The sequence below is a fragment of the Stegodyphus dumicola genome, chromosome X1, assembly GCF_044657685.1.
Source record: "Stegodyphus dumicola isolate Sdum_Otavi_A_Nest chromosome X1, ASM4465768v1".
NCBI classification, from domain to species: Eukaryota; Metazoa; Arthropoda; class Arachnida; order Araneae; family Eresidae; genus Stegodyphus; species Stegodyphus dumicola.
Genome location: NC_140780.1, coordinates 261,743,869 through 261,759,638, shown reverse-complemented (window position 1 = coordinate 261,759,638; position 15,770 = coordinate 261,743,869). Strand labels below are relative to the sequence as shown.

General features: G+C 32.1%; 1 protein-coding gene across 1 annotated transcript in view; it reads left to right on the top strand.

Annotated features, from left to right (window-relative positions):
- Nucleotides 1-9,968: 9,968 nt before the first annotated feature.
- The window catches only part of LOC146993489 (fibroblast growth factor receptor-like 1), a 42,157-nt gene continuing 36,355 nt past the window's right edge, over nucleotides 9,969-15,770 (top strand). Inside the window, exon 1 of the mRNA XM_085808269.1 lies at nucleotides 9,969-10,091. Coding sequence (XP_085664395.1) covers nucleotides 10,004-10,091 — 88 coding nt within the window. The 5' untranslated portion in view covers nucleotides 9,969-10,003. The remainder of the gene's footprint in view (nucleotides 10,092-15,770) is intronic.

The following is a 15,770-nucleotide window of genomic DNA, read 5'->3' as shown; positions in this document are numbered from 1 at the left end:
AAAAAATGCGGCGTTTTCAAATATCTGTATGCACTTACTTCTATCGATTTACTTTATGCAGTTCTTTAACAGCAGACTTACAAGGGATGCCAGATCATTATCGCCCATTACACATTGCTAGCGTAAGTGTAAAGAAATTGTTTCTCATGACTGAGTTAGAAGATACCGGAATATACACCGTAACAATCGAATAATGTAACAATACTAATAATATTCCTAACAAGAATATAAAATAATACTTTTTATCACTTATTACACTTAAAATGCTCTCTATAATCACTTCCATATATTTTTCTATATAAAGTAAATTTAGTTGTAAACTGTGAGTTAAGAAAACTTTTGTTTTCGTGAAATATAATAAAATTATTTTAGCATAAAATCAAATACACTAAATGCTTCATCGATGAATTTTTATGTGCTAATATTGACTTGCTTCATCAACCTTTTGAAAGCGAATAAAACTAAAACTCTTCTAAGCCCAGTAAAGCCCACCAGCGGCCGAATATCAGCCCGTAGGATAATTCCACTTCTAGCTCTAGGTAGACTAACCTATGCTTTAGAAATAAAAATTAGTATTCTCTTAAGGCTAAAGTCCCAAAATTAGATTTCTTGTCATATTTTACATATTTTAAGTATTAATTATTTTAAAAAATTTAAACAATAATTTAGCACGCGTTTTTTAGCATTTAATTAATTTAATATTTTAAGAGTATTTATATTAAAATTTATATTTTATTAGTCCCAAGGGGCAATTTTCCCAGAAGGATTATTAACTTTTTTGCCATTTTGCGTTGGTTCACTATAAATGTCTATTCACTTTTCAAATTGTTGCCACGAAATGTTAAAGTCCTGCATTATATTTAAAGAAATGAAATAATGAAGAATCTGCATAAATGTATGTATGTGTGTATATATACTTCTGGCATTGTGATAAAACAACCGTACCTTAGAGCCAGAGCCATTAAATTTTGAATAACGTACGTTTCCACCTGAATATGGTCATCTGGAGCTCAAATTTGGAATTTGTTTTATTATCTATTTCACATTTTGTAAACCTTTAACGAATTCTTAATTAGCAAACTCAACGATTTCAAAGAGAGCAATGGCAACACTGCAAGGAAAGAAAAAAAACATTTTTCATCTCCAGCGCGCGAGACTCTGTATCGGAAATTCTAAAGATGTGCTCATTTTAAAATTATTTTGCGATATTGCTGTTGAACTTTATTTTATAGTTTAAATGAGAAGAACATGATATTTAATAAACAAAGGTAACACATAAAATGTTAAAAAAAACGCCCCTTAGGGCCTAATGTAATTTTTTTTATTTTTATTTATTTTTATTTTTAGATGCATTTACTTTAGATGAATGAAATTTAGGTAAAATAAAGTAATGGAAAATTACAAAATGAATCTTGTGCAGACTTGAAATTCTTGACAGAGTAGGTTTGTGGTGCTACTTGGTGAGGCGTCATCTGGCGAACGTAAGTGCAATTAACAAATTTGCATGATGAAATTCTTCACAATGCCCTTCCTGTATTTTTAGGCATTTTTATGCTCATTGATTTGATATGCAAGGACAATTCACTGCGATTCAAATTTTGCAAAACTTACTTACATTTGAATACCCATATATATGTTAGTAAAACATTTTTAAAGCAGACGTATCTGTGAATGCAAATAACATTATCGCTCTATACTATATTCCATATTTATGGCTGGAGATATTGCTTTGCCCACTGTATCAAAAAACGTGAAACATCTGTGTGTGATTTACTAAGACTGTTTTATTGCATGTTTTACACTTCTTGGAATCTAGTGATCTATCGTGTTGGAGTTTAGTTATTTAGTATTAAAATGAATGGAAAATATTATTGATTTTTAGTGCACTTCGCTGGTGTATGATAGAAGTTTCTGCCATAAATGCGTATATGTTATATCATTTTTCTCTAAACAGTAGATCTTATAAAGGCTACTGATGTGTTTTTATACAGAGATTACTGTTTGAGGTGTATTAACAGCTATTAATTAGAATAAGCTACACATTAGAATAAACAGGGAAATAAGATTAGCCATATTCAAATATTTAAATGATTTTGTGCGAAATATGTAAATAATTGTATATGTTGCATTTTACATATTCAAAATGAATAGTCAATCAATTTCACATTTGTCGTTTCGTCCGCATTATTTAAAAACAATAACGTATGCGGTCTTTGTGTAGCGGGGAAAGTAAAACAGCTAACTGATACAAGTTTTAATTCAAATCTATTTTAATATGTTTTTAATTAGTAACTAATTTAAACTGATATGATTTATGAGAGCATAGAATCAGATCTTGTTTTCAAACAAAAATGAAATTCAGTGTTGAAAGGCTATCCTTGTAAGGTACGAAAATTGAAACATTTACAAACATACCAAACTAGTATCATATCGGGCTTCACTTTATCCATTTAGTATCTGAACTTAACAAAAATTACTTAAAGATTTTCCCCGTGTGTTGGAGGTTATCGAAATTTCTATTCTCCTAAATTTTCAGCTTACAAATCGTTTCTTTAAACCACTTAACCCATCTTAGTTTTAAAATGCGAGTCTAATAACATTCTGAGTCTGCTAACAAAAATATCTCAAGTGAAAAGTGTTCCAGCTATTGAATGGCTGGATACTTGCCAAGGGAAAGAACAAACTAACAGATTTTCTTTTCTTTTCGGAAAACAATTTTTATAGTCGTTTCCAATGAAATGCAAATTAAATGACCGAAACTTCATCAAGATATTTCAAGAAAGCAAAGATTAAGGGACCGTACTGCGTTTAAAAATTTTTTATAGTTAATTTAAGCTCAAATCATTAAGGAAGTACTTGAGCTAAGCTGCAAGATGGTAAAATAGGTGGGAGGCTTAAATATACCTACTTTTACGTAATGTCCTCTGGGTTTCTGTCCTTTAATTAATTTTAAGCCTAAGTGATCAAAACATTAATTTCTTAATTTTAGTGTCATCTGAGGAAATACATTTGATTTCGTCTCTCAAAAAAAGAAAGAAAAAAAATGCACAGAATTTTAAGCTCAACACTGGAACAAAAATTAAATGGAAAGATACTTTACCAAAATACATTCATAAATTTGGTTTTCTTTTTAACATCTTTCGATCATGGGATATGAAGGCGATCAGGGTAGACGAAACTGAAATTTATACAAATCATTATTCTTTATATGAAGAGAAACTTCAAAATTCTTTCACATGCTACGTGGTACATCTTTTAAACTTGAACTCTTATCTTAGTATCTTGGTTTATAGTTACATAAATTAATATAATTAATTTTCAGTTGAAATTTTGACTTGACAGATGATTTTGATCTTATACTGTTAATATGGTCTCTTTTATCGAGATAGCATTTAATACCGATCTTTATTTGTATTCTCAGAAGCAATGGTCAAATTCAGGAAGATTTATCAAGGGGAAGATTTCATAGAAGTTAGGTTGCATTTAATGCTTGGTTATTACATTAAAATACAAATTTATATTTAGGTTAAGAAAGATATAATTCATCAATCTAAAAATGGTAACAAAAAAAGGCAACTACAGTAAGCATCAGTCACCATGTCAAAGTAAGCAACGCAGACGGCAGATGAAGGATTATATCAATATATCATTTAAGAAAAGGTTAAATGTACCATTTACCTCGCCTATGTAAAATTAAGAAATGGGTCTGAAATGCTTTGGGCCCATTACACAGAGATATCTACATGATGGTAATACATCCATTATATTGCATATATCTGTAATAGCATAGCCGTGTGCTTGATTCCCTTTGCACAGCAACTGATTACGGCATTTGCGATGTAGACAGTAATCAATGGTTCAGTGATAGGTAAATCTCAGCATAGGCTTGATGACATTAGTGTACCGTAGCTCTTGGATCCAGCTGACATGATCATAGGCATTAGTCTAGATAATCTCATGACGTTTCCCTCTCTCTCTTTCTGCAATATGCATATTTCTTATAGCTTAAGAGTCCAATGCGTAGAAATTCTTTATAAAATACTTGTTTTACACCCTCAGTTGCAACAGATTTTGCTATATTCTTCGCTTACCCTATCTGAGAACCAACCAACAAAAGGAACTGCCTGAAATCATTTTACCAGCGATTTATTCCATATCTGGATAAGATAATATTATGTAATTCTTTCTTAATTATCCATTATTAACTCGAAAATAATGGTTATCCATCATTATTTTACTAATGATATTTTATTTAATAAGCCGTACGATATTATTGATATAATGCACATAAATTAAGAAATTTTAAGAAGTGTTTCAGTCAATGGTTAAAGAATTAATATTCATCATTGTTCTACGCAAATTTTCAAATATGTCTTACATTAAACAAGTTGAGAATTGAGTTAATTCTGATTTTTCTGCAGATTTGTATATAATGATAAATTACAAAATTTTAAGAGAAAAATTATGTTTTGTTTTCATGACTAACTATATAACTAACTTCTATTACTGAACAAAGGTCGACCAATAATACAATGAAAACTGCGGAGAACTAACTATCTATGAAGAAACATACCGTGCAATAAACAGGAAAGAAATTCTCTATCCTGCTATAAATCTGGTGAATTCTTACTTTAATTATCAAGGTGCATACAGAGATATTTTTTTAAGTGCAATGCGTTATTCTCTACTATAGAACCTTAAGAATGGTCTCTTTTCGTGTTGTAATTTTTGAAAACTTTATAATCCTTTTGTTCTTACTGAAGCAAACTAAACAAGGACCTAATCGAAAGTCTTTCATTCTTATTTGAACAGCCTTCTTTGTGGTTTGCCTTAGTTCAAATAATCAAACAGCCAAGCTCTAATTATACAACTGGGCCCACCAGCGGCCGAGCGGTAACGTCGCTAAACACTGGTAGTTCGGTTCGAGGTTCGAATCCCGCGAACGGGCTGGCTGCAGGGGCGTTTTCGTGGTTTTTCCCCATGTGTGACGTGTATACGAGTCAGTTTCCCTTAGAAAGTCCTCCACAAAGGCCATCCTCCCCTTAGGCAGATAGCCCCCGAGACCTTGCCATAATCACACACACACACTAATTATACAACTAGCGCTAATTTTACAACTAAGCACTACTTAGCTGCTTAACTTGGAACACAGATTATCTTATGCTTCTTATTTATATTAGATTAGAAACACAATTTGATGTATGAAATAAAATATCTTACAAATTATCAGTAGACTGAAATTTCTCTGAAAAAATCAGTGAAATATCCAGTTCTCGATTTAAAAGCTAACTTAAATGCGAAGAATTTGAAGAATTAGAAGAAAATTTTTAGTACGTTTTTATAGTATGTACTCGTGAAATAAATGCTAAATTATTCAAATATAAAGAAATTGTTACGTATACGTAATCAATTTACATTTTGTGAATAATATCTTCTAGAAAGAACTACTAGAAAAGAAGATTAGTTTTCGCTACTTAAAACTTAAGCACGTTTCTGAGCGAATTCGGCACGCGATTAGCAACGGTAATACTTACTTCATAGAGAATAGTGTAAAGGGATGCAGTTACAATAAATGTTCATTTCAAGGGCGATAGAAAAGAAAAAGAAGGGGAAAAAAGAAGAAACATAATCAAGTTACACGCTATGTCCGTGTTTCTACCAAGTTGCATACTAAATTCCATTCCCTTTTTTTAACCCTTAAAAAATGTATTTTTTTTTAATCTGAACTGGCATACCCGAGGAACGAAACAACAATCACAACTGGTTATCAGTAAAACAACAAGATTTTCTTGAAAGAGGGATGAATGCGTATAATAACATACGTAACATAGAAAAAGGATGTAAAAAGTTCGCACAGTGCTCATTTGTAGGAGCAGCTTTAGAAAGAATTAAAAGTCATTTCAAATAAAGCTATTAAATTTATTGCCTTTTTGCACAACCTATTTGTGTGAACAGGGATTATCTTTTATGTTGTATTTGAAAAATAAATACAGAACAAAGCTAAAATTGGATCCCACTTTAAGGTTAAAACTAAGCGAATTAAGACTAGACATAAAGAAATTGATATCTGTTAAATAGGCCCAAATTTCCCACTAAATTTATAATTAAAGTATTATGGCTTAAATTTTGATAATTAAAATGGTAACCACTTTTAATCTAACATTTTTATGTGCGCACATTTAATAAAATAGCCAATAAGTTGTGCAAATGGCAAAATATATTGTAAAGATATTAGGTTAATTGGAAAACCCGGAGAGACGAAAATTGAGCAAGCGCCTTCGCCGGGAATCGAACCACGGACCTCTGGAATACCGGCCCATCGTGCAGAACCACTACACCACGTAGGCACGCTAGGAAGGCGGGAGAAATACCTTATGTACTCCCCCTTTTAAAGGGCGACTGGGGTTTTTAGGGGACCCAATCGCCTAATCCTGGGTGTGGAAAGTTATCATCCACAGCCCTTTTAGTTTGGACGCCACTGTAGAGACATTAGGTTAATTGGAAAACCCGGAGGGATGAAAAATGAGCAAGCACCTTCGCCGGGAATCGAACCACGGACCTCTAGAATATCGGCTCAGCATGCAGAAGCACTATAACACGAAGGCACGATAGAAAGGCGAGAGAAATACCTTATAATATATTTCTTTTAATATTTTTATTGAGAAATTGAAAAATAATGATTTCAAAATATAGCGGTGATACTGAAGATTTTCAGTTTTTGTTTAGATGGTACACGTTAGTCAAAAGGTTGAGAACCGCTGGTCTATGTTCTTTGTTCTCAAGCTAGCCATAGCTCACCTTGTCACTTAATGACTTGTCAGTATGTGAAAGTCAAGCAGACAAGTACAGAATCTTTAGATCTACGCTAAGAAATATAGTTCTACAACTTTTATTGCGATGATCGTTATCATTGCAATTGTGACCGCAGTGAAAATAGCTGTAGTTGATGTAGTCGAAATATTTAACGTACTTCCTAAATTTACTCTTGTATTTGTTGTAAATAATTACTGAAATCTAATTATAAGTTAGTGTAATGACACATTTTAAATGTCGATAAAGCAAGGGAGTAAAAACGTTAAGATACGTAATTAATAAAGGCTGAACTGTGTACCTTTTCTAACACCTACTGTGTTAGTGCACATCGAATGCCTTCATAAAAGCTACCAACAAATGATGTATACTCGAATTAGAATAAAGAAAATTTTAATTAATGGCAAACAATATGTAAACTATTTCAGGCGGTTTATAATTTTTAAGTGAAAATCAGCTCTTGGTATAAGCGGAATTCGAAGAGCATTTGCGTATATTAATGTGCAGTGCTTACTATGTTTATTACCTAATGGAAAGAATAAATAATTGAGGGAGTCGATTGTAAAACGTTGTGACGTTTAACATATCAGTACAAAATGAGGATGTACTATGGCTACATTGTGATGGTAGATATCAAATTACATTGGATGTTAATCGTTTGAGATGGCGAATAAGTATAATAATTATTATGATAAAGAGAAAACACTGAAAGGTGAATTACATGAAAGATATAATTGGTTATTAAGAATAAAAACTTTTGTCGTGCATATGCGTAGTAACCCAGAATCATGAATAGAAAACAAAATTAGATAATGCCAGAAGTTAGGAAGATTGTACCTGTAATATTTTCTCGAATAAAATGGAGTTACCCGATGCCTAGATTGCGCGATAATTATGCTGTACGAGACGATTCTTATCTTCCATACATTTAGCGAGCATTGATTTATTCTCAGATAAATCAAACTTTTATAACAAAACTCATTATTTCTGTAATTAAGAAACTGCTCACAAGAAAGATCCGTCAGAAGTACTCGTAAGTCATTTCGTTAGGATTCGAAATATCTATGAATAGCTAAATATCTACTTATGATGCATAAAAATCATTGTGAAATGTGACCCAAAACTAATAATTTTCTCACTAGACAAGCACGAAATTTATTACCTTTATTTTACTACAGAACAAAATATCTTTGTTTTACTGCGTAACAAATAATGCTTGATAATCAAGACATATTTTAACTTTAAAAAATTGTAATTGAGTTTGATATATTTGGGAAGAACTATTCAAAGCAACTGAAGCATTTTTAAATTATGGAATAAATTTAAGCAACAAACTGGGAACTAAAAAATCGTCGAATGACATGGGAAGTCGGAAATTACTGCAGTTTAATACATTGTGATTCAGAAGTCCCCCACTCCACTTTCGTTGTAAATATCATTTAATCTACCAATGGAAAATATTTAAATATTGCTGCTTGTTCGCTACGAGTCTCACACAAGAACAGAGTTTTGTTTCGTCGGAAGCGCATTAGAAGCTGAAAGATCTACAGAACGATATCACAAGCAACCATGCGTGTTAAACCAACCAGCAGTTTTAATAAAATGGTGAGATACATATATCATCAGATGGATTTGTATTTTGAAAAACACGGTGATCAGTTTCAGCATCTAAAAGGATACTTTTTATTCAAACTTGTAATTTTATAATTCCGTGAATGAATAATGCTCGCCTTAAGCTAAATAAACCAACAGTAAAATAAAAAGTGTGACATTTTTCGGTTAGAGTTCGGGAACTTTTGAATACCGCTGTATTTCTAGTAAACACTGCGCATAAGTTTTTAGATAAGCACAATAGGGCTTTTAGCTTTTTAATTTAGTAATTTTACATTATTTGATATTTTGTAGATGATTTAATAGTAAATAATTATTTGGGGGTGTTATTATTTCATTTAACTTAAAAGGAGCTGGGTATAACAGTTAAGGAAACTGCCAATAGATGGTACTGTATACTGTATGTAATATCCTGTTTAAAAACAAATAGAGTGACTGGCTGGTGTATGTGATATATAAGCAGTATGCTAAGAAATTGAGCAGGGAGTTCGCTGAAAAAGTGTGGCTTGTTCTTAAGAGGCGATTCTGCATGTGTACACACTGATTTTTTATTTAAGGTTATAAAAATTCATTTATAATTAAACATGTTGTGAAGTAACAATGTACAAGATAAGCTTTAAACCAAGGAGAGAGTTATAGGGTTTATAACTTTATAAAAGCCTTTGTAAAAGTTAATTTTTATCACATATGGCGGATACTAAAACATTTTTTCTTTTCAAGAAATTATTTTTGATTTCTTTATGTAGGTACATAATTCTTTATGAGAAAGTATGTACATACATGAAAAGATCCGATTCCAGAGTAGTTTCACCAAGAAAGATTTCTATGAGAAATTATTTCTTACCTAGACCCTGGAGATTAACTAAGCCATGAAAATCACTAGCAATTCGAACGAGGTTATGTTATCGGTGGCTAAATGTACTAGCTATATGGATTTTGGTGGTTTTACTTATGTGCAACATAAATACGAGCTAAGGTTCGGCAGAAAATCTTTCAAGAAGTCATCTTGGAACAGATCATCTGCTTGTAACCAGAGATACAAGCATGATAAGGGATTCTTACTTTCTGGTTATATTTCATATGAATATCAAAAAACAAAAGTAAAGCATTTAAGTTTAAAGACCAAAGAAACAAAGTTCGTAGTGATTCCATTGTCGATGAAATAAAAAATAGCGCGGCGAATCGGAATCTAACATTGAGATAATCTGAAGAGGAAAGGTAGTATAAATAATTATTTTAAAATTTCACTGCTTAAAACTCTAATCACTCTGAATAATTTACAAATAACTTACTCATGTCAGATTTCTTTTTCTAATTAAAAATAAATGCAGTTGGGTGTTTAAATCCTTTTCATACACTTGCTTGAGGGTAAGTTGTATCTTTTATCGTATACTCTATCTAGTTAATCCAGTTGTTATGATGTATGACTAACAACATACGATGTATAACATGAGCCGAAGCCTTTTTGATTTCCGAGCTGAATGGTATGTTCTCTTTTTTTATTATTCTATTTTTTTCGGACTAAGCTGATGACATTTCCTTCCGACAGGAGATGTGTCTCATGTCCCGCAAGATGTAAGGGATGACGTCATCAACCTCTTTTCTTTTCCGCCCACTTACGTTGGGGAGCGTATGCCTGGGTTTGATCGCATGGCTTGCTCAAGCTCAAAGTAAGTAGACTTTGCTTTATCAAATTAAAGAAATGTTTCTTGTAAACATGTGATTTAGTATACAAAATTCTTACTCTGTATCATTATTAATAAATCAGTACATTTTGGTGAAATTCATTTTAATTAATATCAAATTTTCCATCAGATTTTCCAAATGTTAAAATTAACCAATTTCGTTAATATCGATGCCTTTCTGTAGAATTAAGTAAGAAAACACGTATAGTTGACAAAGAATGAATAGTAGGTAAGAGGATTATATTTTGTAACTCCTGTGAATGGATGCAATCTGATGAATGCTTTGTGACCACCGGTAAGTTCTCCTTGGCACACTCCATATTTAGTCGTATATCTATTTTCTCATTTTCCGTTTCGGATAATTAATTTACAAACTACGTTTACATGTAACGTAAATATGAGACAGTTTCCTATTTACACGCTTTATATGACCAGAATAAAGCATTTTTACATATGAATTTACATCCAGACAGTACTTAAATTTAAGAAGTCAAATTATAATGACAGTTTTTAGCGAGAGGGAGTACTGAATTTTATTTAAATACATTTCAATCGAAGCTCAAATATGATAAAGCATGATAAATTAGGAGAAAGCGTTATCATTAAAATTTATTTGAAATATCCTTGTGAAGTAGACTTCAATTTGAAACATACTGCTACTATAGCAATAAACGTTAAATAATTAATAGTTGAATGCAAATGCAGTTGGATGGCAACAATGTATTATTTCTCAAAGACACGTTTGAGTAGATGGAAGCACTCAAGTACAGGAGTTTCAGGTTAACTGGCTCAACATCCTGACACAAGAGCAAATGTGTTATAATTTCTCAATTTCCTCCTCTCACATAACGCTACTAAGGAAAGGACTGTATGAGAACTAGTTAATGAGTCTTGATAAAACACTTAAGGGCTATCTTTCTACAGGGAGGTGTGCATTCATAGGAACTCTTTAAATGAAACCCTCTCGTATTTACGTTACATGTAAGTCAAACTTAAAACCTACGCACATCCAGCTTTCTCAACTACGTCGAAACGCCGCGTCTGACACGAATTACAAGTGGCTTTAACTATTGGCCTTTGTAACCTTAAATATCTTGTTTACTCGAGTATTTTTCGCTTTATTCACTAATTGCATCGTAAGAAAACCAAAGAGCTTACAATTATGCGAATACCTTGATTCTGAAGGACGCAGTTTACAATGAGAATATAACAAATGGAAAGTATTCATGGATGAGCTATCAATAATTCTTACAATATTATTTACTTAAAAGAAACTTACATTACAGTAAGAACACGGAGTAATATTAATATTACATTATGTAACTAGTTATTTCTTTTCTGCTTCCCTGTATCTCGAATCTCTCCGGCTCTTATTGTTATCCACAGCTATTCCCTAGGCTTCAAACTATTTAATGCTGGTGGAAGTGTTGTTTGTGTCGTCTGCAGTAGCTTGCAAGTCGTCGCCATCGTCACTATTGTCATGATCTTCGTCACTAGTCAATTTGTCTTCCCACATGCAATGATCTTCAGAATCTTCAACAGTATCCGATATTCCCGTTCTCAGCAGTTCACTGTTACTGCTTTGATCAATCAGAGCGCCTACCCTTAAAATCCACCAGCAAATAAATCAGTAAAAAAGAAACGATCACTACGTGAACAAATCCATTTTAAAATTTAGGGAAGATCGATTTATGGACACTTTGACGAAGGAGAATGGGATGTGAATTATGTGAATACCTGAAAAATTTCAAAATCTTGTACCGAAAGGCTACGAGGAAAACTTATAACAGTAAATATGGGAACTCAAAACTGGTACATATTTATCAAGTAAAATAAGTTTAAATATGTATAACATAGTAATATAATATGTTAAAATATTAATAATTACGTAATATTAAAATAAAAACTTGGTATTTGCAGTATTTAAGAATCTAAATTTTGAAACTTACAGTTGTTACTTTTGTAGTAGTATGTTTAACAGTTTTGAATTTAACTTGTCATAGAAGGAATAAATAGTCTACATCAGTTGCCTTAGCTAGTGAATATACAGAGAATTTTAAGGATAAGATAAAGCACTTATACTTTAATCCCATCTTATAACAACATTTTTTAATTTAGAATTAAAATTTTATTTTGTTTTATAATTAAAATAAACCGCCTCATACTTTGCAGAATGCAATTCCACAACAGCGCGTGGAGTTAATTATTTTAATTTCATATAACTCCTCAAAGACCCTTTATTAAGATTAGAAGTATTTCCTCCGCATTCGCTTCATTGGTTTAGCTTAATTTATCACGTCGATAAGTGTCTTGGCAGAATTTGACTCTCTCGGCTATCTGCTTCGATTAAGCAGGCGTTAACAACTCAAGTCACTCTTATCATAAGACTCCAAATAATACACATAAACGTTTGTTCCATATTTAGGAAGACTTTCAAGCCTTGAAATATTTCTCTGATGCACATTTCAGATATTTACGAAAATTTTAATGAAGGTGCTATCGATTATCTTTATTTGGGCCGTCAAAAGTCCTTGGGGCTGCAATAATAGCTAATCGTGGTTTTAACCTTTTATCGGAGCTATAGGCTATCCTAAGAATTACGCTAGTGTAGATTACGAAGCGGTAAATGAATACTGTCTTTCTCTGCTATCTCTTGAAGCGATGGATGAATGTTGGGAAGATCATCCAAGTAAGTGTGCAAAGGTCCACTCAGAATAGGTTGATATGCAGATTTTATGTAAACTGGTAGCTTAATATTAGTAAGTTTATGGTTTCTAGCACTAATTAATGTTCAGAGAAAACATACACAAAAGAATAATCAGATGCAGCTAAATTTACAGAAAGACGAATAAAAAGGTTCTAGTATGTCAGAGGAGGTAATTCTTGCTTTATGTTTTAATTTAGTAAAATCGTATTAAACGCAATTTAAGCATGTAGCATTTTTTAGTATACTTCAAGACATTAATTTCTTTACGCGTTTTTACCTTAACATTTTAAGTGAAGAAATTCCTCATTAAACTAATAATTAATAACTGACCATGCTGCTTTACTGTGTATTTGTTTTATTTAAAATATAAATGCGAAATTTACTGAAGAATACGAAGGAAAGCTTTAACTTACGACCTTGTAAGGAATTAAAAACATTTTACCGGCGGGTGTTACGATGCAGGTGTCGGCAAGTCTATCTAGCAACCGAAAGATCTTGGGTTCGATTCTCGCTGCGGGCGCAGTTAAAGTTTTTAAACGTAGATTTCTCCTCTTAATAAGTTTAAAGACTGCTCAGTTTAAAAAAACACGCCTAAAAGTATTTTATTATTTCCGCACTCAAAATATATAAAAGTAAAAATTTAAACAATTTTATATCTTTTAAATAAGGAAAATTTTCATCTTTTTTATATAAGTGGGAATCTATTTTATAAAGAAAGCATATAATGTCCGCTTTCACCCTCAGCTCTGACTTCAAATATACTGGAAGCTTTTTTAAAATTGAATTACTTTCATTATTGTTTTTTCCTGTTTGTACGATGTTGCGCGTATAACTTAAATGACCCATTAAAAGAGAACAAAATGATTGGAAATATATTTTCAGGGAGAAAATGCATTATATGCAAACTTATATAAAGAAAAAACTGCAGATATTACTACAATGTAAGTTTTAATTTTTTGTAGTCTTTACAAGTAGATACTACAAATCCAGCAGTAAAAATTAATCAACTTTCTACTCCATAATTATATCTCTTATCTGATAACACTGTGGCCTTTAATAAAATGCAGCTGCGCGATGCGTTCAAAAAAGATGGCGAAATTTTTATCTTAGTTACATCTTAAACTCTTTTTCGAAACAGGATGGGAATTTTATGAAAACAGTTTCAGGGTTACTGGTAGAAAGAACTCATCAGTACAAAATTTAACTTTGCATATGGTCTTTGTAGAATAAAAAGTTTAATTAGTAACATGCTCATTATGTTTTAAAAGTTATGTATGAAAATTACTGTGCAAAATTCGAAGATATTAAATAACACATTTATTGAGTTACATCACTTTTCAGTGTCCGATATGTAACAGATTTCATTCTAATTTGCGCCAAATTTAGAGAAATACTAGAAAGCAAATTTGCTTAAGTGAGTAAATTCCATTTTAGATGAAACGGTATTATTATTATTATTATTATTATTATAAATTTTTAGCTGTTACCCGAATTATTAGTTAATAATATCGCTTCAAATTTTCTCGTAAATATATGGAACCTTTTATATTTAACTTATTAATACTGAACTTTTACTAATTGGGGCTTCTCAGCGAAGATCATATAAGATTACATGTTTGCAAAACCTTCCTACTTCCATTCCTGTTTTATGAATTTTTTTGTCTTAATTTGAACAACTTCTTGAGTGTATTACATTACTTCGAATACGATAAAGCATGTGACAGCTGCTTTCCTAAGGAAAGGGTATGTTCATGGAGGATTTTTTAAGGGAAACAAATTCATAGTCACCTTACTCACAAGAAAAAAACAAGAAATTTTCGATGTATCTAGCTTTTTCTCCCGAATTTGAACCTGGGTGGAACTAAGAGTATTCAGAGATCTTACCGCTCGGCCTCTGGTGAATCTTTGTAATTGGAAGTACAAATCTTGTATCAAAACTTATGGAAACAAAGCTTACAGTTACCTCTGGCGAACACCTTTTATTGTCAAGCTTATGTAACAGCTGTATACAAAAAGCTAACACTCTTCTTCGCAGCAAATCGGTAACTTCCTGCTGTAAAGCAGTATAAGTTGACCTCCAAGTAATTAGAATAGACAATGAAATACAATTGCGATGTAGTTAATTTTAACTAATCTCTAAATAAAAAGCGAACATTATCAACATACTACATTATAAAATTAGGCAAGACTTAACTTTAGACTAACGTGGACTTCCCTGTCTATGAAATCGAAAGGCGACTGACATATGTCCCGGTTCTTCAGACGGAAAAATATTTTACATTTAGGACAGGGTTCAGGTTTTAAATAAAAATATCCCAAGAAGTTTTAAATAAATATTTAAAAAAGTTTTATTCAAAATCTACGCGTTTGGGGGGAGGGAATTAGGGTTAATTTTGTATTTTAAGTAATATGTTCTCTGCCATGCAGAAATTACTTTGATTCGTCAAACTTTGACGAAACTTACTACTTAAATACTTTGTACTTATTAGTGAGAAATGTAAGGTGTCGTAATTAACCAGTTATTTTATATTAAACTGCGTTCGTGTCCTCCTTCTTCCCCATTTTCCCGCCAGAACGTAAATTTCTAGTTCTCGTGATATTCGAATGAGTTAGAAAGGAGATATACTATTTAAAGGAAGATTTCAGAGGATAGAACTAGAGCGTGTTCTGTCTGCTGAAGGGCACGTTGCTAATTTGATTTTTGATTCTCTTGAGAGTAGTGTTCTGTGGCGATGCGTTATTCTTGCCATTAAGCTTGTCCTGCCGACATTAGTTCAGAGCCAACTTGCATGTTACTCTACTTGTGTTAGGCTAATTTACCTATTATTTTTCATTGGCATGGTCACTTTATAAGGTATTTTTCCCACCTTCTTATCAGGCCTTCATAGTGTAGTGGTCTGCCCGCTGGGCACGTATTCCAGAGGTCCGTGGTTCGATTCCCGGTGAAGGTGTTCCTC